This window comes from Nicotiana sylvestris, chromosome 12 (assembly GCF_000393655.2).
Source record: "Nicotiana sylvestris chromosome 12, ASM39365v2, whole genome shotgun sequence".
Classification (NCBI taxonomy): Eukaryota; Viridiplantae; Streptophyta; class Magnoliopsida; order Solanales; family Solanaceae; genus Nicotiana; species Nicotiana sylvestris.
In genome coordinates this window covers 143,829,365-143,855,447 of record NC_091068.1, presented here as the reverse complement: position 1 = coordinate 143,855,447, position 26,083 = coordinate 143,829,365, and the positions used below count along the sequence as shown (strand labels likewise).

Sequence of the window (26,083 nt, the reverse complement as noted above, 5' to 3'; positions counted from 1 at the left end):
TCCTCTTATCTTCCTTTTCAGTCCTAATAATGCGGCTTTAAATATGACATGCTTGCGGACTTCACGCCCGGATCACAATGAGCTATTTAACTGCGAATTAATGAATCCAGAACCAGAATATGATGCGGAAGAGGCTTTTAGGGAGATAAACCGAGAGTTGGAATATTTCGAGAATAAACCTAAGCCAAATCTGAATGACACTGAACCGGTAAATTTAGGAACCCCGGAAGAAATCCGGGAGACCAAGATAAGCATTCACACGGACAAGAAAACGCGAGAGGCGATAATTCAACTTCTTCTTGAATTTAAAGACGTGTTTGCTTGGTCATATGATGACATGCCGGGACTAGGTGTCGATCTAGTGGTTCACAAATTGCCGATTCATCCTGATTGTCCTCCGGTTCAACAAAAGCAACGAAAGTTCAAAACCGAGGTCAGTGACAAAATTAAAGAGGAGATCACCAAGCAACTGAAAACAGGAGTGATCCGGGTAGTCCAATATACAACATGGTTGGCGAATGTGGTTCCAGTACCGAAAAAGGACGGGAAAACTCGAGTATGTGTAGATTACCGAGATCTGAACAGAGCAAGTCCTAAAGATAATTTCCCGCTGCCCAACATCCACATCCTCGTTGATAATTGCGCCAAGCACGAGATACAGTCTTTCGTAGATTGTTACGCTGGGTATCATCAGGTATTGATGGATGAAGAGGATGCCGAGAAAACTGCCTTCACCACGCCTTGGGGCACCTACTGTTATCGGGTCATGCCATTTGGTTTAAAGAATGCTGGGGCTACTTACATGAGGGCCATGACCGCCATTTTCCATGACATGATGCATCAGGAAATAGAGGTGTACGTGGACGATGTTATAGTCAAGTCCAGGACGCAGGATAACCACATCCAAGACTTGAGGAAATTCTTCGAGAGGCTAAGGAAGTATGACTTGAAGCTAAATCCAGCCAAATGCGCTTTCGGAGTTCCGTCAGGTAAACTTTTGGGTTTCATCGTAAGCAGGAGAGGTATCGAGCTAGATCCGACTAAGATAAAATCTATCAAAGATCTACCTCCCCCAAGAACGAAGAAAGACGTGATGAGTCTTTTGGGCAGGCTGAACTACATCAGTCGGTTTATTGCCCAGCTGACAAGCACGTGTGAGCCCATATTCAAGTTGTTAAGAAAAGATGCGGCGATTAAGTGGACAACGGAGTGTCAAGAAGCCTTTGATAAAGTCAAAGAGTACCTTTCGAATCCCCCAGTCTTGGTCCCTCCCGAACCAGGGAGGCCACTTTTCTTGTATCTGACAGTCTTGGAGAACTCCTTTGGCTGCGTCCTGGGGCAACACGACGTGACCGGGAAAAGGGAACAGGCGATCTACTACCTGAGCAAGAAATTCACCAGCTACGAGGCCAAATACACTCTGTTGGAGAAGACATGCTGCGCTCTCACATGGGTTGCTCAAAAGCTGAGGCATTATCTCCAAGCCCACACTACATTCCTCATAAGCAGGTTGGATCCCTTGAAATATATATTTCAGAAACCAATGCCTACTGGGAGACTGGCTAAATGGCAAATCTTGCTTACGGAGTTCGACATAGTTTATATCACTCGCACGGCAATGAAAGCCCAGGCGTTAGCAGATCATTTGGCCGAAAACCCGGTCGATGAGGAATACCAGCCATTGGATACCTATTTTCCAGATGAAGAGGTAAACACCGTAGAAGCGATCTCGGAGGAAGCTCATGTTTGGAAGATGTTCTTTGACGGAGCCGTGAATGCCAAGGGTATAGGGATCGGGGCAATTTTGATCTCACCTGCCGGTCAGCATTATCCCGCCACAGCTAGACTTCGTTTCTTCTGCACAAATAATACAGCTGAATATGAAGCCTGCATTATGGGCATACATATGGCAATCGATCAGGATGTCAAAGACTTACTGATTATGGGAGACTCTGACCTGATCATCCGGCAAGTTCAAGGCGAATGGGAAACTCGGGATGTCAAACTTATCCCATACCGACAACATGTGGAGGACCTCAGCAAGCGCTTTAACTCAATAGAATTCAGGTATATTCCGAGGTTTCACAATGAACTGGCAGATGCACTTGCTACTCTGGCTTCTATGCTACCCTACCCGGGCAACGCCCACGTCGATCCTTTGGAAATCCAAATCAAGGAAAGACACGGTTACTGCAGTGTAATCGAGGCGGGATCAAATACGCAGCCTTGGTACCATGACATCAAGAAATTCTTGAAGACACAAGAATACCCCGAGCATGCAACTGGAGATCAAAAGAGGACCATTAGGCGACATGCAAGTGGTTTCTTTTTGAGCAGTGAATTGTTATATAAGAGGACTCCGGACCTCAATCTCTTAAGATGTGTCGATATCGAGGAAGCGAGAAAGATCATGCACGAAGTACACGCAGGTGTGTGTGGACCTCACATGAACGGGTATGTCTTAGCGAAGAAGATCCTTAGAGCAGGTTATTACTGGATGACCATGGAAAAGGATTGCTTTAGCTTTGTCCGGAAGTGTCATCAGTGTCAGGTGCACGGTAATTTGATTCATGCACCTCCCACAGAACTGCATCCCATGTCCGCACCTTGGCCATTTGTCGCTTGGGGCATGGACGTCATTGGACCAATTGAACCAAAGGCTTCGAATGGACACAGGTTTATACTGGTTGCCATCGATTACTTCACAAAGTGGGTAGAGGCTGTCACTCTCAAGTCGGTCACCAAGAAAGCTGTAGTGGATTTTGTACACTCAAATCTTATCTGTCGCTTCGGTATTCCTGCGACTATCATTACAGATAATGCAGCAAACTTGAACAGTCACTTGATGGGAGATGTGTGCGAGCAATTCAAGATAACACACAGGAATTCCACTCCTTATCGGCCAAAAGCCAATGGTGCTGTAGAAGCTGCAAATAAAAACATCAAGAAGATTTTGAGGAAAACAATACAAAGTTCCCGACAGTGGCATGAGCAGTTACCTTTTGCGTTATTGGGGTATCGCACTACGGTGCGCACATCGGTGGGAGCGACTCCTTATCTTTTGGTTTATGGAACCGAGGCCGTAATACCGGCAGAGATAGAGATTCCTTCACTTCGAATCATTGTCGAAGCAGAAATCGAGGACAGCGAGTGGGTTAAGACTCGACTGGAGCAATTGACATTGATTGATGAAAAGCGGATGGCCGCAGTTTGTCATGGACAGTTATACCAGCGAAGGATGGCCCGCGCCTACAACAAGAAAGTCCGCCCCCGGAATTTCGAAGTAGGACAATTGGTACTGAGGCGTATTCTGCCGCATCATGAAGAAGCAAAAGGAAAGTTTTCCCCAAATTGGAAAGGCCCATACATCGTAAGGAAAATATTGCCAAGAGGAGCATTGTATTTAGGTGATATCGAAGGAAATGACCCTGACACAGCGGTGAATGCAGATGCAGTCAAGAGGTACTACGTCTAGATCATACTCCAAGTGGTCCTGACACGTTGAAAAGGGCGAAGGTGTTTATTCCCCACTACTCCCCAAACACTACCCAATTCTCGCTACCACCTTTTGAGCCGTTAAAAAAAAAAAAAAAAAAAAAAGAAAAAAGAAAAAAAAAACAAACAAAACAAAACATTGATTGAGGCCTGAACTACGATTCCGAAAGGATACGTAGGCAGCCTCTCCCTGAGGTTCAGTCACACCACCAACAAAATCCCATTCACCCTGAAATTGAAAACCGGGGCACGTCAGACACTTGAGAAGTTTAGTATCAGCTACCTCTCTTCACCAGGTACAAGCCTTCAAATCAATTACCAAAGATGGTGGGAAACCAATAAGCATCACAAATGGAAACCGGCACACCCTGAGTTGAGAGAAATAAAATGAGAGAGTCTCGGCGGTGAAAACCTTCGGGCACCACGAGGCGACGGGAGTAGAGAAACCAAAATGAGAGAGCTTGTTTAGTAAAAACTCGCAAAGAGTGCTATCAAGCGATGACAGGAAGAGAAATGAGAGAGGTCAGCCAGTGAAAACCCGCAAAGGGCGCTGTTGGCCGAAAAGGAATGACGCCACCCCAAGAAGGTCTCGGCAAAGTTCCACCAGTTTTGGAATCACAGATCTGTTCTGGTCTAGGAAAACGCAAGTTCATGGAAGGTCGGACGTCCAGTCCAAAGAGCATGTCATGTCATTTAAAGCCAGCGTTATCTTCCTCAGATAAGTCTTTCTCTCCCCGAAAAGGGTATTTCTTTTCTGATTTGTTTTCCCCTGCTTTGTTTCTTTTCGAATCCCTTTTGCATTTTAACCCCGAGTTCAGGACACACCGGAAAGGGTAGGTGGCATGGTTTGTTTGCACGGAATCCCGTCTCATGAAGGAAAGCACCTCATCTCGTTGATATGATTACCCAAGCATGATGAATCATGACGTTTGATGGTGTTCCGGAGTAAAGGAAAAGAGAGAAATCTTGAAATCTTCCCCAGCAAGTCCACCTTCGGACAAATCCCCACAGAGTCTCCCCCTGTACAAATCTCAACAGAGTCTTGTACAATCTCCCACAGAATCTCCCCAAATCAAAAAAAAAAAAAAAAAAAAAAAGAGAGAAAAAGAAAAATGGAATCTCCCCAGCACATCCCAGCGAGTTCTTTTGTAGACATCCCCAACAAGCTTACCCCAACAAATCCTAGAAATCCCACTTTGAAATAAATCCCCAGCATGCCCATTGTACAAAATTCCCCACAAAGAACCCACTTTGTAAATATTCCCCACAAAGCTTCCCTTTTGTACAAATCCCCACAAAATACCTCCAATAAAATCCCCGTTGAGAACCTCCAAGCAAAACGGGACACAAAAAAGAGAGCCTTACGAGGCAAATCATCACAGAATCTGGAAATACAAGCCTGAGCGGTCTAAAGGGTTTCGGCATATGAATCAAATCAATGGCGGGACTTCACAACAGAAATGAAGACGCAACAAAGCAACCGGGAACGATCGAGGTCACCAAACCGACCGTCATTTCCGAACTAACAATTGTCCTTTGCTGAAAAGTTGAAACAGGTATGATCCAAGACAACCGTGCAAGGAGCAGGTGTCGCCCAAAGAAGAAGGTACATGGGTACAAGAAATATTTTGGCGATAAGGAATTCACTCGAAAGGTAAGTTTCCACGAAACTCCCTTGTATCTTCTACTAAAACAAGAAAGTTCAAAAAAAAAAAAAAAAAAAAAAAAAAGAGGTCGTTTAGTATTCTCGAACTTTGCCCCTAGCCAATCAGCATTAGGGTTTTAAACCCTAAACTGAATTTTCCTTTAGTCAGCATTAGGGTTTTAAACCCTAAACTGAACTTTTTCCCTTCAGCCAGCATTAGAGTTTTAAACTCTAAACTGAGCTTTTCCATGCAGTCAGCATTAGGGTTTTAAACCCTAAACTGAATTTTTCCTTTAGTCAGCATTAGGGTTTTAAACCCTAAACTGAACTTTTTCCCTTCAGCCAGCATTAGAGTTTTAAACTCTAAACTGAGCTTTTCCATGCAGTCAGCATTAGGGTTTTAAACCCTAAACTGAATTTTCCTTTAGTCAGCATTAGGGTTTTAAACCCTAAACTGAACCTTTTTTCCTTTCAGCCAGCATTAGAGTTTTAAACTCTAAACTGAGCTTTTCCATGCAGTCGGCATTAGGGTTTTAAACCCTAAACTGAACTTTTTCCCTTCAGCCAGCATTAGAGTTTTAAACTCTAAACTGAGCTTTTCCATGCAGTCAGCATTAGGGTTTTAAACCCTAAACTGAATTTTTCCTTTAGTCAGCATTAGGGTTTTAAACCCTAAACTGAACTTTTTTCCTTTCAGCCAGCATTAGAGTTTTAAACTCTAAACTGAGCTTTTCCATGCAGTCGGCATTAGGGTTTTAAACCCTAAACTGAACTTTTTCCCTTCAGCCAGCATTAGAGTTTTAAACTCTAAACTGAGCTTTTCCATGCAGTCAGCATTAGGGTTTTAAACCCTAAACTGAATTTTCCTTTAGTCAGCATTAGGGTTTTAAACCCTAAACTGAACTTTTTTCCTTTCAGCCAGCATTAGAGTTTTAAACTCTAAACTGAGCTTTTCCATGCAGTCGGCATTAGGGTTTTAAACCCTAAACTGAACTTTTTCCCTTCAGCCAGCATTAGAGTTTTAAACTCTAAACTGAGCTTTTCCATGCAGTCAGCATTAGGGTTTTAAACCCTAAACTGAATTTTTCCTTTAGTCAGCATTAGGGTTTTAAACCCTAAACTGAACTTTTTTCCTTTCAGCCAGCATTAGAGTTTTAAACTCTAAACTGAGCTTTTCCATGCAGTCGGCATTAGGGTTTTAAACCCTAAACTGAACTTTTTCCCTTCAGCCAGCATTAGAGTTTTAAACTCTAAACTGAGCTTTTCCATGCAGTCAGCATTAGGGTTTTAAACCCTAAACTGAATTTTTCCTTTAGTCAGCATTAGGGTTTTAAACCCTAAACTGAACTTTTTCCCTTTCAGCCAGCATTAGAGTTTTAAACTCTAAACTGAGCTTTTCCATGCAGTCAGCATTAGGGTTTTAAACCCTAAACTGAACTTTTTCCCTTCAGCCAGCATTAGAGTTTTAAACTCTAAACTGAGCTTTTCCATGCAGTCAGCATTAGGGTTTTAAACCCTAAACTGAATTTTCCTTTAGTCAGCATTAGGGTTTTAAACCCTAAACTGAACTTTTTTTCCCTTCAGCCAGCATTAGAGTTTTAAACTCTAAACTGAGCTTTTCCATGCAGTCAGCATTAGGGTTTTAAACCCTAAACTGAACTTTTTTCCTTTCAGCCAGCATTAGAGTTTTAAACTCTAAACTGAGCTTTTCCATGCAGTCAGCATTAGGGTTTTAAACCCTAAACTGAATTTTCCTTTTAGTCAGCATTAGGGTTTTAAACCCTAAACTGAACTTTTTCCTTTTAGCCAGCATTAGAGTTTTAAACTCTAAACTGAGCTTTTTCCATGCAATCAGCATTAGGGTTATAAACTCTAAACTGAATTCTCTTTTAGTCAGCATTAGGGTTTTAAACCCTAAACTGAACTTTTTCCTTTTAGCCAGCATTAGAGTTTTAAACTCTAAACTGAGCTTTTCCATGCAATCAGCATTAGAGTTCTAAACTCTAAACTGAGCTTTTCCAGCCAATCAGCATCAGGGTTTTAAACCCTAAAACTGAATTTTCATTTTAGTCAGCATTAGGGTTTTAAACCCTAAACTGAATTTTTTCCTTTAGGCGGCATTAGGGTTTTAAACCCTAAACTGAATTCTTCCTTTGTTCGGCGTAAGGGTTTTAAACCCTACACTGAACCTTTCCCCAGCTAGTCGATATTAGGGCTCCAACCCTGAACTGAGCACGCATATCCTCTTTCATCAATTTTATGAACTTCCTGTTGAATAAGTAACGAAATTTTCCTAGTGAAACTGGGGCAGAAAATTTCGTTTGTTTGTTTCTTTTCTCCCGCAGGTCTGACCTCGAGCCACATGGATCGAAATGACCCACGAGATAAATCCCAGTTCGGAATCAAAGAAGAAAAAGACGAAAAGAGATATCCCGAGATATCAGAGTAAAGGGGAAGCAGATCGACTCCAACATTTGACTAAGGTCCTGACCTCTGCCGGTCACATTTTATTCGGTATCCCGGAGATTAAAAAACAAGTCGCCGCAACTCGCAAGCATCAAGATTCAGATCAGAGTCTACAAGCAGAATCAGCTAAGACCCAAGATCAAGTCGTAAAAGAATCATAGATAGGAATCTTGTAACTAGCAGTTGACATGCATAAAAGTAGTTAGTTCAGTTTCCAATTTTCGCTTGGTTGTAATAAGGCGGTCAGTGACGTAGCAGTGACAACAGCAGCAGCAGTAGCGGCAAGCATTGCAGTCCCATGGTAGCCCCAGCTACCAAAACTTCTCGAACTACATTGACCTGATTCCTGTTTAGCCCAGGATATGTAGGAAATCTTTGAAGCAAGATTCGGTCAGATCTTTCAACAAAAAAAATGCTTCATACGGAGTGGTCTATAGGCAAAAATCGCTCATACACGCTCACTTGATCTTTGCACGAAAACCCTTCGTGTTTCCGAACAAAGAGGGGCAGCTGTGAGCACGTGATTTTTGCTTCACACGACAATCGCTCCAAAAAGAAATAAAAACAAATATAATTGGCCCTGCTGTACAATTTCGGATTTCTGTGCGGCACTTTGTTGATTTATTTAGGACTTTGGCCCATTTTTATTTACTTTATTAAAATAAAATTCAAAAAATATATGTGTCCTGCATAATTCAAACCGTAACCCGGTCGTTAAATAGAAAATCGTGATTAGGCATTTTCGTCCGTGATTTTATTTGGTTTGACCTTACCTGTTTTGAAATATTTTAGTATGTGTGCAAATAATTGTATTTGAGTGTGTATTTAATTTTAATTTGATTTTTGGCTTAGTTTTGTTTTAAAATAAATAAGAAAAAAAGAAGAAAAATAATAAAAAAAATAAAGAAAAGACCCCTTCCGGACTTGGGCCAATTTTAACAAAATTGGCCCAAACAAACAGCCCAAGACCCAGGCCTGCCCGGCCCAGGTCACCTGATGCCCAGGACGTCCAAACGACGTCGTTTGAGTCGCGCCTGATCTGGGCCGTTGATCTCAGAGTGATCAACGGCCAAGATCAATCCCCATAACCCATCAACAAACCCGACCCGTTTACACCCGGACCAAACCCAAACCCTCAACACTTGAAACGACACCGTTTCACTTAAGACCATCAGATCCAAACCGTAGATCTAGATTGATCTAACGGTTGAGATCAACCCACCCACTAACTATATAAGCCCAAATCCTTACCCTACCCCCCTATCCAATACCCCAGCCTCATCGTCTTCACCCAAACCCCCGAACCCTAGAGCCGCCCCTGCACACCTTCACCAAAAACCCGGCGGCCTGAACGCCGATGACCTCCACTTGAACACCATGGAACCTCCTCACCACCCTGAACATAGACCTATTAGCCGTTTGGTTCGAATCACCCCCCAGGTCCTCGAATCTTCATTTGAAGATTCGAGTCAAACTCGATCTACACGGTTTTACCCCAGCTTCACACCAGATACTCCCCAGACCCCCCTCGTGACCGAACCATACTTGGTTTGGTCCGAATCTGACCAGGGAAGCATGAATCCCAGATCTGAGTTCTGAGAACTTTGTAGTTCTTCATCGCTGGCCCATGCCAGTCCGAGCCAAAGAGATTAAGGTTTAATGGACCTTAATCGAAGTGTTTCTCATCTGAGAAACACTTCGATTAAAGTTCGTTCAGCCTTAAGAAAGGTCTGTCCAAATCCGGGTTCAAACTTTTTAACTTTTCAAGTTTAAGGTGAGTCTGCTTTCTTTCCTTTATTTGTTTTAGTCCGGGTGATTTGTTTTAAAAGACTGTTCATATTTGTTTTAATTTTATCAACTTTTGTTTGTCCACTTTGTTTGAACCTCTGTGTTTGTCTAAATTCCCCCCCCTCCTATTCTGATAAGGCATTGTGTATTTGTTCGTGCAAGTAGCTGATTTTCGAATTTGGACCGATTAATTGACTCCTCGAGTGTATTCCTGTTTAGTCAGTATAATGCGAACCATGTATCAATACTGTTTAAATGTTTGATTTTTGGCTACGATTGTGTATGTTATAACTAATATAGTCGAGTCGACAAATGTCGTCAATTAATTTCAGTAGTTCGAATGTTAACGATTGAACATTTTGCCTGCTGCAACTTTGTTTGAATCAAAAGTAAGAATCAAGTAGGGTCATTTATAGTTGTATTTGAATCTGAAAATAAAAGGATAGATTGTTAAGCTGCAATCTGAATTGAGGGCATGTGCACTTGTGCACAGCATGTGCATTGTGCACTTGTGCACAGCATGTGCATTGTGCACAGCCTGGTTCCTGCACAAAGGCCCCTTTTGAATTAAAAATAGTTTGACAGCATGTGCTGTCAAAGCACACCCCTGCTGCCCATGCTCTACTTTAGTTTAAGAAGTATTAAACCTCACTTAAAAGAGTAAGACTGTCAGGGAATATCATGGGGGGATTTTGTTAATACTTAAATAACTAATGGGAATCTGAAATGGAAATGCACATGGGAGGGACTGGGGTATTCTGAAAAAAGGCTTTTAAAAAAGATAGTTTTGAGGTTTATAAAAGGGGGGGAGATGTACAGAAGGAAAAAGGGAGACAGACTGGATCTTGAAGGCTGTAAAAGAAAAAAAAAAAAACACAGACAGAGATATAGGGAGGGACAGAATTAGGAGAAGGAAAAAAAGATAGAGAGAATCAGAACTGAAAAAGAAGAGAAAAGACAAACATTGTGAGGAATTTTTGAAAGAGAGAGTGGAAATACATACAGATATATACACAGAGACAGGAATAGATATAGGGAAGATAACACAGGAAAGAGGAACTGCATCTTTTCCTCTTTGTCTTGATTCTCATCTGGCCGGATTTCCCTGCTCCATATCATTTCTCCTAAGTTCTGTTTGAGATTTTTAGTTGTGTGTAGCATCAGTGCATCCCCAGATCTTTTTTTTTTTTGCTTAAATTTTGATTCATATTACTGGGAACTTGCCACACCCTGTCATCTTTCATTGGTTCCAGCTGCATCTTGCACTGGGATTCTGCTTTTCTATCTGGTTACCTGCTGTTGCTGCTGCTATTTGTTTTCCTGCTGCTGCTGACCTTCTGCTTCACTTCTTCTTTGCATTTCAGTATTCAGTGTTGTTCCAGGTACACATTTCAAATCCCACTTTGGTGTTAACTGTAACTGTTCAAAAGCACGAAATGAAAGGAGTTCTTAAAGAAGATTCAGATGTCTGTTTTGTACTGCTTGTGATACATTGATCTCTGTTGTATAAATTGTTTTAGTGTAATCCAGTAGTGAAAGATTAGCTAGACAATACTTAATCAAGTTTACCTTTTTGCATCTTAGTTTCTAGTTGTTTGCTAAGTACAAGATGTAATAGTATAATATATAGAAGGTGTGGATAATTAGCATAGAACTTTCAACTGGTTTCCATCAAATGATGACATGTATAAGATTAGAATATTTCCACCTACACAATAATATTCTGTGTTATTTTCTTTCCATCTATCAAGACCGTTAGGCAACATATGGGCACCTGTTCGAATCCCCATTGGTAACGATGTCTAGCATTCAATTTCCTTAACCTAGTTTAAATAAGTCTAGTTAAGCTCGATTCGAGGAAATGTTCGAATTACGTATTGCATTTCATCCATCTCCATATAGATTCTTTGTTCAACCAAAAATATTCCGTAAGGTACGGCGTCTTTTCATTTTTATAAGTGATTAGAAATTGATAGTGATCCGGTTTTTACATTTCAATTAGCATACATCTTTCCTTCTTCTATTTCTGGAAACGAAAACAATAAGAAATGTAGTCATTGTGGGCTTTATTTTAATGAGACGAGCCTCGCCAAATAAAAAAAATGCAAATTGCGGGGCCTTCAACTAATCATAATATTTAGAATTCGGGCTAGGCCGTTTAGTGAATCTCATGGCCTTCTCAGAAATCATAACGCGTTAGACCCTTTAGGCGCGGCTTAATTAAATCATATTCTTAAATTCGGGTGCACATGGATGTGACCCAAATCCAAATCTCAACGAAATCGAAATGTGTCGACGACCACGGGTGCATTGATTGTGACGTGGTTCGAGGTGCATTTTCATGACGTTGCAATTCTATAAAAATAAATGATAATAATAAAAGCGGTTTAAACTTAATAAAAGCACGTAAGTCATAATATGTATTTAAATCAGATATTTAGCCATTATAACAATTTAAGCGACCGTGCTAGAACCACGGGATTCGAGGGTGCCTAACACCTTCCCTCGGGTCAACAGAATTCCTTACTTAGAATTTCTGGTTCGCAGACTTCATTTGGAAAAGTCGAAAATTTCCTCGATTTGGGATTCAAGATAAACCGGTGACTTGGGACACCAAAAGCCAAACCTTTCCCAAGTGGCGACTCTGAATTAAATAAATAATCCCATTTCGAATATTGTCACTTAAATTGGAAAAACTCCACCCGCGCATCTAACCCCTCGGGGCGGGCGCGCAAAAAGGAGGTGTGACACCCTTTGCTAAAAAAGGGCAGCCCGATGCATTAAGCTCTCGCTATGCGAGGGGTCCCCGGAAGGGCCGAACTACAAGGGTCTATTGTATGCATCCTTACCCTGACAATGAAAAAATACCAATCGTCATTTTGCTCAAACAATATCAACTAGCTAGACATTCAAATGACATCACAGAATCTGACAATGAAAAAATGAATAGAGATGAAACGATGTTACCAATTCTTTTGCAACCGGAAAGACACGTCCTTGAGATAAAAAATAAAGCAAATACCAAGCGAAAGCCAAAACCCTAGAATCTGATGAGAATCCAACTGATAAGTCCTTACTGTCCCAATCGCTTGTAGGAATCAGAAGGATAAGATGAGATAACAACGAACAGATGAAAAATTTGAAGTAGCAAACACCGAAATCCTAGAAATTGGAAAAGGATTCTGATGAGAGAACTCAAACAAAACTCCGGCGAGAAGTTACAGGGGTAACATCGGACGATAACCAAGGACGAGCTCTACCATAATCCAAGCTCTGATACCATGTTACAAGCTGGAATTGAAATGGATTTGAGAAGAAGCTTGCTAGGGCTTGAAGTTTCATAGAGAGAGAGAACGAGCAGATTTCTTATTTCATCTCTATAAGAATAAAATGTTCCATCTGTACAAAATAAAATGTGGGCCACTATTTAAATGACCTGATTCAGTCCACTAAAATTGAAATAAATAAAACGTGGGCCAAGCCCAAAAACACTAAGTACACTAACTAGCCCACATCAGTACATTCACTAAACTCAACAAACACCTAAGGAAAGAGCGATCCTGATCCTTCTCTCAACAAATTTGTATTTTGTAATCTTTCTCTCTTGTAAGTCATTTATTTTTCTTAATTGTTGAGTATGCTCTTCAAGTACTTATTTTCGGATTTTCATACAAGTTGGACCTTTAATAGATAAATAAAGCTAACCATTGGAAGGGTTTAAGGGTAAAAACATACCTATAAGTTTACACCAAATCATACTAATTTATCATAATTAAGTAATAAATAAAGGTAAGAATATCTATTAATTAACTATGATTGAGTAATACTAACTAATAAGTGTGTACGTGAAGAAGTGTGTTTTGTATTTATTGGATTACCGGATTCGATAAAAACAGTTTGAATTGAATGGGAAGAGTAGAAACTGAATAATGTCCTCATAGGCAGATTGAAGTAAAGCACACTGGACTTTTGCAGAAGTTCTACACATAGATTCGTAATTTTCTTTATTTATATTTAATGTTTTATTTTTGTGTTCGTTAGCGCATGCATCTTCCTTCTTATGTAAATGCAATTAATAACTTCTTCTGTATTTAAGCAAGGTTTTAGCTGAACCTTAGCTAATATAGGACTCGTTTAATTGGCACTCTACTTTGAATTGATTTTACAGAATATTGATAGTAAACAACTCATCACATTAGGAATTATGCTTAAAAATTAAGGATGCTGAAAATGAAGTAAAGTTGTCTCCGTATGACTTATAGGTCCGTGGAAGCAGCCACTAATGCTTGTTTTAGGGTAGGTTGTCTACATCACACCCCTTAGGGTGCGGGCCTTTCCCCGGACCCTGTGTGAACGTGGGATGGCTTGTGCACCGGGCTGCCCTTTGCTGAAAAAGGGCAGCTCAGTGCACTAAGCTCTCGTTATGCGCGAGATCCGAGGAATGGTTGGACCACAAGGGTCTATTGCATGCAATTTTACCGTGCGTTTTTGCAAAAGGCTATTTCCACGACTCGAATCCGAGACTAGCTGATCATATGGCAACAACTTTACCAGTTACGTCAAGGTTCCATTCTGCCCTTTGCTGAAAATGAAGAAGGAAAAAAAAAAGATGAAGCATACTCCCAAGTTTATTGAGGGTTCTTTAATTTTTCGTTAACTGCATATCTTAGATTGAAGAGTTTTGGTAGATAACATATGAGTAAGATGATTATTATTTATGCCATTTTTAATGCTCTGAAAATTATGCAAGTAAATTTATATATATTTATATATCAAAGAGTGATGTGGTATGTCTCAATAGCTAGGAATCATATTTATTTTTTTCACCTTTTTTTGAATTTTTCTCCTATTTTAATTTTTACCTCATTAATTAATTGAAAAGGCACCTCCCCACTAATTAAGGTTAAGGAAATAACTGTTACACATCAAGTCCTTTAATAACAAGACGTTCACGAATGCAAAACGTCATCATTAGAGATCGGAAACAAATCGTTCATTTTTACATATTAAAAGTCCTTAAATTCACTTGCTATTAAGAAAAAGAAAATTCCCAACCGTCTTCCAGTTTTGCATTCTACTTCAAAGTCCTACGGAATCTTTCACAACTTAGATGGAATTACGTGTTAATTTTTTATATTCTTATTTCAATTGTTTTCATACTTTATGTTGTTTATTTTGTAAGTAATACTTTGTTCATTCTAAGTGAAATACTTTCTTCATGATGTCACTGGACATCAATTGCGTGCCTTGATTTTGGTACAGATCTCTTTAAATCTTCCAGCTTTTCTAATTTCGCGTTGCTTTTGTAGAATACTTGAAGAAATTAGCGTATGTAATTTTTCTTTTTATGATGCACATAATGACTGTGATCATATATATAATGGTTGTTAATCCTTTTATGATGCAGAGGAAGGATTTTGAAATTATTGATACCTATTGTTATTCCTTCTCTCACCTGTCCTTCACCAAATGAAATCTCCATTTTCTTTCATAAAATCTTTTGTTATTACTATTAGGACTCTAAGGGTTTATCTCATATTTGTAGTTATCCCATATATGTGATGGACTCTTAATACTTATCTTTGTAGGTAATATACTTATCCCAATATATGTATCCATATCATATAAATACAAGTAATAGTGGCTCTCTAATTACTGAGCCATTTAATGAAATCTATCATGGTATCAGATTAGCCAGCAAAATCCTCTCTCATTCCTTCTTCTAAGAAGTCATGTTTTCTTCTAAATCTTCTCCTCAATTCCAGTACTTTCCCACACCATTTTTCTTTACTATGGCATCATCTTCACCCTATACTTCTAACCCTATATCCAATCCTGACAACACTATTCCATCCTCAAGCCTTACTGTTGCTTTCTCACCTCCCCCTTCAACGTTTTCTCCTCTTATGTCATTCCTTTCTTCCATGACCTCATCAGTACCAAGCGATTTATCTGCTCCTAGCTTGCTGCCATGTCCTACTGCTGCTACTACGCCACCTATATTTCTATGTGCTGGTTCGTTGGACTTAACTACTACCTCAAATTTTCACTCTGTTACTGCACTTGCAGTGCCTAATGTTACCAACCTGGTAACAATTAAGTTACAATCTGTTGAAGATTATCTCACATGGCATACTCAGTTCACTTCCCTTCTCATATCTCATGATTTTCTTGGTTTTGTCGATGGTTCTATACCTACTCCACCCCCGCTTCTTTGCGACGCTACTGGCTCGCAACAATCGAATCCAAGCTATCGCTCGTGGGTTCGAATCGATCAAAGCGTCCGTTCTTGGATCTTTGCGACCTTGTCGCATGAAGTTCTTGTCGACGTCCATCTTTTACCATCTTCCCGTGATATTTGGCTTTCCTTACACCGTCGATATATGGATGCTAGCCAAGCTAAAGCAATTTAACTTAAGAGACAACTCACTACTTTGAAGAAGACGGCATCTATGTCAATTGATCAATATTTGAGAGAGGCAAAACAATTGGTTGATTCACTTGCAGCCATAAATTCTCTAGTTTCCTCCCAGGATTTCATCGATCATGTCCTTCTTGGATTAGGAAAAGAATACGATACGCTGGTTGGTATCCTCACTCACTTCCCTGGACATGTATCACTTGAAGATTTGCATTCTAAGCTCCTTTTGCATGAACAACGGTTGCAACGGTTTCAAGAATCTGATTCTATCATCTCTCATCATGCATTTGCTACCCAAAATGTTTAATCAAATTCTTCTAACATGTCCAAAAATGCAGCGCCCTTTTCAAGTAATCATGGATGGGGAAGATCCTCATCTTTTCGAGGTCGAGGTCGTGGTGGAAGGGGCCATGGTTTCTCTGGTCGAGGTCCCTCACAACAGTCTACTCCAAATAATCTTGCTCGCAATGGTCCTACTGGTCAGCCTCCGTCAGATATTGGTGGTGTTTCTCTCACTCCTTATAATTCACAATCTGGCAGTATATTCTCACTATCCAGTGGGATCTTAGGTCCCTTACCCTCACCCATTACTTGTCAAATTTGTGGGCATCCTAGTCACACTGTCTTACAATGTCAAAATCGCTTCAATCATGCTTTCGTTGCTAATGATCTTCCTAAGTCTTTTGCTACTATGTCTGTTGGTGAAACAAATGATGCTACTTGGTATTTTGACACTGCCTCGTCTGCTCATATGACTCCATCTGAAGGTAATTTTATACAAAAGAACCCTTACACTGGCTCTGATCGTGTTTTGGTAGAAAATGGTACATTACTTCATTGAAAATATTGGCTATGCTCAGTTGCCTTCTACATCTCGTCCTCTACACTTACAGTCTATATTTCATGTTCCTCAACTTTGCCATAATTTGATTTCTGTTAAAAAGTTATGTAGGGATAATAATTATAAAGTTGACTTTGATGATTCTTCTGTTTGTGTGAAGGACAAGGTAACGGGGCAACCTCTCCTTCAAGCTTCCAGTAAAGGTGATGTTTATCCATTGTCGTCCTCGTCTGTGACTTCTCCTCCTCAAGCATTTGTTGCTCTACGTCAATCCGGAGACATCTGGCATCATCGTTCAGGTCATAGTGGTAGTCGTGTTTTGTCAAGTCTTAGGAACCATAATCTTATTACGCTACTAAATTCCTCTAGTAATAATTGTGTTTCGTGCAAGTTAGGAAAGTCTCAACATTTGTCCTTTAATTTAGTTGCTCACCATAGTTCTTTTCCTTTAGATATTATTCATTCTGATGTTTGGCACCTGTTTTATCAAACTTGGGTTTTCGATATTATGTTATATTTGTTGACGATTTTTCTCGATTTACATGGCTTTATCCTATGATGAGAAAATTAGAAGTTTTTCAGCACTTTTGTGCATTTCAAAAACTCGCGGAGAACACTTTTAACACTAAAATTAAAACTTTCAAAGTGATGGAGGTGGTGAATTTGATAATAAGGCTATGCTTCAACACTTTTCTAACTCGGGTATTTCTTTTCGTAAATCATGCCCAGATACTACTCAACAAAATGGGGTGGCTGAACGAAAACAACGCCACATAATTGAAATGGTGCGTACCATCCTTACAGATGCTCATTTGCCATCTCAATTTTGGGTTGATGCTGCTTTTTTCGATGTTTATACTATTAATAGATTGCCTACTCCCATTTTAAAAGGACTTTCTCCATTTGAAAAGCTTTTTCATACACCCCCTGACTACAGTTTTCTTCGAATTTTTGGTCGTGCATGTTTTCCAAATATATCTTCTCAAGTTTCTCATAAGCTTCAACCACGTTCCATCCAATGTATTTTCCTAGGTTATGCTTCTAATTATAAAGGATATCGTTTCCTAGTTCCTACATCTGATCGTGTTTATGTCAGTCACCATGTTGTCTTTCATGAATTAGTTTTTCCATATTCTAAACTATCTCGTCCCTCTACTGTCCCTTCATCCAATGGCTCTTCTAAGTTTCTTGTAGTTACTGCTTCTTTATCCCCTTTGCAGCCCGATACCCAATCTAATTCAAGTATGTCCCCTTCTATGTCGTCTTCTCCACCTCCCTCCAGTTTTTCTTCCCTGTGCCCTACATCCAGCTCTACGGATCACGTGTCCATCACTGCTTCTCCTACCGACTTCTTTTGCACCTACCTCACTGCCAACTAGCACTGCTTTTTATGTCTCCTGCTCACTCAATGCACACTCGCTCCAAGTCTGGTATTTCGAAACCAAAACAAATATTTTTTTTGAACACTATTATTCAAGAAATTTAACCCTCTTGTTTTTCTCAAGCAGTAAAAAGTCCGAAGTGGCAGCAGGCCATGGCAGATGAGTTTAATGCACTTTTAGCAAATAATACTTAGGTACTTGTTCCTTTTCAACCTCACATGAACTTAGTTGGTTGTAAATGGATTTATCGTATTAAATATAATTTGGATGGGTCAGTTGAGCGATACAAGGCCTGACTTGTAGCACACGGATTTCATCAGCAACCTCGCATTGATTATCATGAAACATTTTAGTCTTGTTGTTCGTGCTACCACTATTCACATTGTTCTCTGTCTTGCCGTTTCTTTTTCTTGGTGTATTCGTCAACTTGATGTTAAAAATGCTTTTTTGCATGGTGTTCTTAATGAGGAAGTCTTTATGAAACAACCTCCAGGTTTTACTCATCCTGATTATCCTCGCCATATTTGTAAGCTAACTAAAGCGTTCTATGGTTTGAACCAGCCACCACGTGCTTGGTTTCATCGCTTTAGTTCATTTCTCATGGCTTATGATTTTATTTGCAGCAAATCAGATACATCCATGTTGTTTCACCGTTCATCATCTGGTATCTTATTTTGTTATTTTATGTTGATGACATTATTCTTACTGGTAATCATTCTTCTCTTCTTGATCACTTCATTAGTCGTCTCTCTAGACAATTTGCCACGAAAGACTTAGGTGATTTTCATTACTTTCTTGGTGTTCAGGCAGTTCATTCTTCTAAGGGTCCTCATCTGTCACAACAGAAGTATATTTCTGATTTGCTTCTTAATTTTCACATGCATACATGCAAACCGGTTCGCACCCCTATTGCTTCTCGCACTTCTCTTTCTATTATGGATGGTGAGTTACTTTCGGATCCTAGTGAATATAGGAGTATGGTTGGCGCTCTTCAATACTTAACTATGACTCGCCCAGATATTGCCTATGCTTTTAACATTGTTTCACAATTTATGCATGCTCCACGTACTACTCATCTGTATTGTGTGAAGCGCATTTTCAGGTATTTATAGGATATCATCACATATGGATTGTTCTTTTGTGCCTCCTCGTCCATCTCTTTTATATTAGCCTATTCGGATGCTGATTGGGCTAGTTGTCTTGATAGTCGACGCTCTACCACAGGGTTTGCGGTATTATTAGGCTCTAATCTTATCTCATGGCGTGCAAAGAAGCAACCAATAGTCTCTAAATCTTCTACAGAGGCTGAGTATAGAGCTATCGCCTATACTGTGGCTGAAACATCTTGGATTCGTAATATTCTTCATGTTATCGGGCTCTATCTTCGTAACCCAGTTCATGTTCTTTGTGATAATGTGAGCTCTACATATATGTCTCATAACCCTGTGTTTCATGACCGCTCCAAACACATTGATGTTAATATTCATTATATTCGTGAAAAAGTTGCTCAAGGGGATCTTGTTGTTCGATATGTGTCAACTCGGTTACAGTTTGCAGATATTTTCACAAAGGGTTTACCATCATCTCAGTTCAGCTTCTTACGTGACAATTTGTCTGTCATGTCTGCCAGTCCAGATTGAGGGGGCGTATTAGGACTCTAAGAGTTTATCTCATATTTGTAGTTATCCCATATATGTGATGGACTCTTAATACTTATCTTTGTAGGTGATATACTTATCCCAATGTATGTATCCATATCATATAAATACAAGTAACAGTGGCTCTCTAATTACTGATCCATTTAATGAAATCTATCAATTACTACCACCGATTTAATATATAGAGGAGATAAAATTCGAATGAAATCTTTTCCCCCCTCTGTGTTGTTTATCTTTTTATAATTTGTTTGACCTAGAACATTGTATTTTTATTTTTGATTTTCCATTGATGTATTATTTTTACTTGATAATAATTGTTTTCAAAAGGTTATTTGTTCTCTTCTATTTCTCTAATTTGGTGGATGCGTTTTTATTTCAATGGTCCATTCATGTATTTTTTTTGCTGCTCACTACCGTTTTCAATTGTGTTCTCTTCTTCTTCGGTTCATTTTTTTTGGGACCTAGAAGTGGTTAGATCATCTAAATCACTAAACCATATTTTCTCAAAGTTGATTGTTCTTTTTCAAATATTTAAAATTCTTTTTTAATTGCAATATCTAATATCAAGTATAAACCTTTCATAATCTAATATATATCGGTATTTAAGTAATATGTCTTTATTTTACCCAAAATAAAATATATTTATTATGCTTTTTAGAAGATAGATGCATGAACTAAGCAAATCATCGAATTTGAAGTTATTTTATCCAATTTATACATCTTGCAGCACAGCTAAAAAGTTCTAAATTATTAAAGTGTTGCAAACACTCTGTGTAACTTTCGTGTCAATTGAGTTGCAATAGGGGGAAAAAGCAAAAGAAAGGAAGGGAAAGAAAATGTATAGGGAAAAATATTACAAAAGAGATACGGTAGGGGAAAAAGAAAATATAGGAAGAGAAGAAAAGAAAAAATAAGAACAATATATTAAAGTTTAATGTAACAGAGTAGGAAAAAAATATTTTAATGAAAGACATGCCGTAAAAAATAAATTTTTAACTTTTTTATGTAGAAAGCAAATACACTTCCTACATGGAATCATGAAATGTCTACTTTTATGAGCACACGAATATGTCTAGCGCAAAGTTTAATACTTGAAACGTGTTGCCAAGTTGAGGTGTTGTTTATATAGTATTCTTCTGTTTACATTTAAGACAACGAGAATGTTACGAAAGTATTAAGTATTTAACTCGAATAAAAAGAAATTGAATACTTAAAAGGAAAAAAGTTAGATACTTAAAATAAATTTATAGCAGAAATTAAAAATAATGCTTTTAAATTTGTTCAAGACTAAAATATTCGTATAGCAGAAAATATTATTTAGGTTTTCGCGCGAACATATATACTAGTGTGTTAATAAAACAGGTATCAGTTACTTAATTATAATAACGAATCTGCGCACTTACAAAGACAACAGAGCAATTAATTTACACAAGGCAAGTTCACAAGCCAAAAATGCTTAATTACTTGTAACATTGAACAAAATTGTGACTAATTTTGGTTTGTCTAATCTAAATGGTACCAAAATTGCCTGTTTCACATCATAGACATTTGAAGCTAAAAGGCATAGTGAAGTTGAACTTGAGACTCTAGCTCTTTTGACTTAGTTAAGTGTTAAAAGAGATTGGTCGGTCGACTAGCTTTCAATGGCATCCCAAAATTTTGATAGATCCTGATTTCCCCTCCCGAGGTTGCGGTCACAATAACCATGCCCCATGCTGTTGCTTGGACAGCGACATTTCCTTGATTGTTACTACCATCAAACCTACTAGAAGAAGATATAGAAGGTGAATCGCCATCTCTGATCGATGGAGAACTTGACGAAAATGATTCACTAGCACCAACTCCAGGATCTGTTGGAGAGTCTTGAGCCGAGTCCTCATCTTGACTACTTTGAATTTTCTCCACTGCGCTGTTTTTCCTGGCCGGTAGAGGTGGTAAATGCCTCTTGCTATTTGCACCAGCCGAGTTGTCTTCCCTCGTAGGAGATCCATTGGTAGGATGTGGTGGTGGCGGGGAACGTTTTGAATGCCTTTTCGATTGTGTCTGATCTACAAGTGGTGGTTGATTTTTTATACTGCCAGGCCACGGTATGGCAACTGAAACATCTTTACATTGGAAATACTCATAAGTTTGAACATTGATTAGACTTTTCGATTTACCACTTGCAGTTTTAGGTGGTTCTCTTTTCCATATATAGACCTGAGAGTCTTCACTTGCACTTATGATATACTTCCCATCTTGACTGAATGAAGCTGAAATTTGACTGCTTGTATTCCGGAAACCTGAGGTTCAGCAAATAGATCCACAATTTATGAAATGAACGAATGTAATTCAAGCTCTTAAACGATTATATCTTTTAGAAAGTACCTCTAAATTTATAGGTCATGTCTGATCCATCAAAAATTCTGATACGCGAATCAGCTGAAGTTACAAGCACTTCTGTTGAACTCCCTGGAGCAAACTGGACATCAACAAGTTCAGTTTTTAAATAGATCTCCTAATATTCAAGATCGCCGCCTAAGAGTGGTAGATATAGAAAAGAGAAATACCTGAAAACCAGTGACCTTTTTGGCTAGGGACTTCTTCTTGGGTTCGAGTTCAATGTTTTCCTTCTGTTCCAGTTTGCATTCTAAATCACAAACGCGTTGGAAGTTAACAGTTGCATTCCTCTGAAAATTATCACTAGAATAAATGATTCTGTGTGATGATTTACTTACCAGAGGCGCTGTACATGCGACAGCTTCCTTTATGTGAGCCAATTAAAGCACCCTTTAGGTAAAGAAAAGCAAAATATCAGTGGTACTGTTTACCTCTAATATGACTAGAATTGCGGGGGAAGTGGTTTGGCATGTTTGAAACCAGTAAAAGTTGGGGCTATACATACCTGGCCATCAGGAGTGTAGCAAGTAGCAGTAACCATTTCATGAAGATCTGTCCAGTCCACAACTTTCCTATCAGATACATTCCAAACTCGGACTTTTCCATCCAGTGAACCGCTGATGAAGTGATCGTCATCTACTGGATTGAAGTGTATGCAGGTTACTGCCGCACAGAGATTCATCAGTTGTCAAAACATGTGATGGTACTTTTAATATGGCCTTGATTGAGTAGCTACAATGTAGTAAGACGGTATCTCACCATAATCGTTGTGCGCAAACATTTTTAAGCAGCTCTGAGTTTCAATATCCCATAACCTCACTGTCTTGTCCATTGAAGATGAAAGAAGCAGCTGCATCAAAATTTCATTTATCATGTCATAGTAAACATGAAGGGGAGCCTTGGCGTAACTGGTAAAGTTGTTGTCATGTGACCGGGAGGTCACGGGTTCGAGCCGTGGAAACAACCTCTTGCAGAAATGCAGGGTAAGGCTGCTTACAATAGACTCTTGTGGTCCAGCTCATCCTCAGACCCCGCGTATAGCTGGAGGTTAGTGCACTAGGTTGCCCTTTTCATGTCATAGTAAACATCAAATTAGTAAACTGATTAAGTACATGAAAACTGACCTGAGATTTTGACCAAGAAAGGTCCAGGACATCGTCCTGATGACCATTGAGACTGCATATTGGTTTTTCGGAGAGTGCAAAAACAGTTTCTGGTACATTTACATAGTCTGGAAGTGAGTTGCCCTTCTTCTTATTAGAAGTCTTCCCCTTCTTCTTATGTGTGATTACTGGCAGGGGCGGACGGTCTGAATTACTTCCAGCCGTTGGATGAACAGGTGTGTCACTAACAGAATTCGGATCATCGGATGGTTTTGTAGACATAACATCACATTCTTGTACTTCCCATACATGAATTACCCTGTCTTCTCCTGCAGTTGCTAAGTAACGTGCGTCCGTGCTGAATCTTATTGTCCATATAGATCCCTCATGAGCCTGAATTTCTTGACACAATTGCAAAGCTGTAAAATCTTTGTAAATCTTTCCTTGTTGGCGGACTTTAATCCATTGTGAGGAATTCTTGTTTTGTTTCTGTTCCACTGGTGCAGGTTGTTCGAATTCTTTATCAGTTATTAATCCACTCATACTATTTGCAACTCCTTTTATGTTCTTTAAAAGAGCAACTCCTGTTTTCTTGCTATATCTGAAACTCTTATTGAGGTATGCATTTACGTTTAGTTTCCTTTCATCGTTTGTTGAAACATTTGCGCGGCGCATCAGTTCCTTAACAACAGGAGAGTATCCAACAGATTTCTCAAATTCCTCCATTGAAAGTTGCTTTCCAGTTTGTAAATCACTGAGCTTATTCCACATTCCCTCTTCATTTGACTCTTTAACAATGAATTCTTTTCCAGTGTCAAGATTTTTTATCAAGAAAAATGAAGCAAATCCCAAATCAGTACATCCATTTGGCAATGTGGATGATGGCATATTCTCACTGCCATTTTGTGGTGGTGAAGATTTACTTGTGGTGCCCTTTTTGGGCTGCGCCATTACAGCAGAATTTGCGTATTGGCATATTCTTGTGGTTGGTGCCAAAACTCCTGAAAATGTCCTGGTGAGACGTTGTTTAGAAACGTCGCCAATTAGTTGTTCTTTCCTTTTCTTGGTAGTTACAGAGAAAAATTGTATGTCACCATCTGATCTCGACCTGAGCAGCAAAATTGGTGGCGAATTCGAAGGCTCAGGCTCAGGCTCAGGCTCAGGCTCAGGCTCAGGCTCTGGCTCCTCCTGTTTTAGTTCTTCTTTAGAAGAAATATTAACTTTTGTTTTAGAATCTTTGCATGTATCAACTTTTCTTGAAATGGCTCGTATAACTTTTGCACTAGTCAACTTGAGGAGTTCTTTATTGCTTGTCAACCCCATTCCCTGGAGTAAGCGTTTTCGACGCTCTTTAACGTCTCCAGGCTCAGCCATCCACATGCCGTAATCTTCCATGACAATGGGAGGAGGATTGTTGATTGTTGTTTTCTCCATATCAAGGCCTCGGATTTTTTTGATAGAAGCCGAGGCCGAGAAAGAATGTCGACTATCCTCAAACTCAACCTCATCATCTGATCCCGAGGACGCCAAGTCCTGGGGAACGACCGAGGAAAGACGGTCAGAGGACTCGAAGAAGTGATCATCATCATCATCTTCTCCGAGTCCATCCCAGTTAATAGTCAGCGTCCTGCGATACATTGTAGCACATTGCCAATTAGGAAAATCCAATGGAGGATCAAATGGAAAACGGCATGTTTAGATGGGGATTTTTGGGTTGATTTTTGTGTTGTTGTTTTGTTTGTTTGTTTGTTCGTCATAGAAATTGCTAAGGAGAAGAGAGTGGTAGAGAAGTGGAAGAGAGAAAAACAAGGAAAGTAAGACTGTTATGTTTGTGTTTAGGAAATTGGATGGATTGTGAAGAGGGAAAGGAAGTGGTCAATGGAGGGTCTCTTAGTTCCCATTACTCTCATCGCCTCCCCTCACGTCTAAGTATTTTAATCCCTCCAATCCCTTTATTAAGAAAATCTTTTTATAACATTAATTATGGGTGTTCATGGTTCGATTTGGATCGATTTTTTCCTAAAAGGAAATCAACCTAGATAAGTCGATTTGTCAAATATTAGAACCAAACTAAAGCAATTTAGTTGGGTTTTTTTATCAATTCAGTTTATGTCATGTTTTAGGTTTTTTCGGTTATTTATCGATTTTTTTTTTTAAAATATGAGATATAACTACCAAACACATATTCCAACGACTACACTTTCAATGTAACACTTCATGCTCTTTGAAAACTCTATCATTTACCAATATATGTTGATGATAATTGAATCAAATGGTGATGAATAATTTAAAGACTCAATTAAAAATAGATTATTTTTAACATGAACAGAATCTTGTACTTGAAAAAAGAAAACTATCAATCAAACTAGAATGTAAAGGCAAAAGAGTAGATTATTATAATAGTAAAGAACTAGACTAAGAGCGCAAATGATAAACATGTACCATAAAATTTTAGAAACTTTATATAAAAATATACATTTACATATATATATATATATATATATATATATATATATATATATATATAGTGTGTGTGTGTGTGTGTGTGTGTGTGTGTGTGTGTGTAATAATAAATTTTAAATAGCTACTTCTATAGTCAGTTTGGTTCGATTTTTTCAGTTATTTTTTTATTTAATCAAAATCAAACCAAATTTGATCGATTTTTAAAATTCAAAATAAAAGCTAAACCAAACCAAAAAAGTTTTTGCTTTTTTGATCGATTTGGTGTAAGGCCCCGTAAGTTTTTAACCAAGAACTCGAGATTTGTGGTGCCGAGGTAGGCTAATGTGTAGGGCCCCGTGAATTTCTATAGCTAATTCGAGCAATTTCGATCTTAGGAATACAATTTAATTTAGACCTGAACTACATGAGAAATTACTGGAGTGGATGAAGTTATTTGGATACT

General features: G+C 39.0%; 1 protein-coding gene across 1 annotated transcript; it reads right to left on the bottom strand.

Annotated features, from left to right (window-relative positions):
- Positions 1-21,095: 21,095 nt before the first annotated feature.
- On the bottom strand, positions 21,096-24,963 carry LOC104234258 (uncharacterized). Its single transcript, XM_009787798.2, has 7 exons — positions 23,200-24,963; positions 22,835-22,925; positions 22,581-22,738; positions 22,414-22,465; positions 22,246-22,325; positions 22,064-22,157; positions 21,096-21,978 (listed from the first exon to the last, which is right to left on the bottom strand). Exons 1-7 carry the CDS (start codon positions 24,814-24,816, stop codon positions 21,308-21,310), a joined length of 2,763 nt encoding a protein of 920 aa, XP_009786100.1. The 5' UTR covers positions 24,817-24,963; the 3' UTR covers positions 21,096-21,307.
- Positions 24,964-26,083: the final 1,120 nt, after the last annotated feature.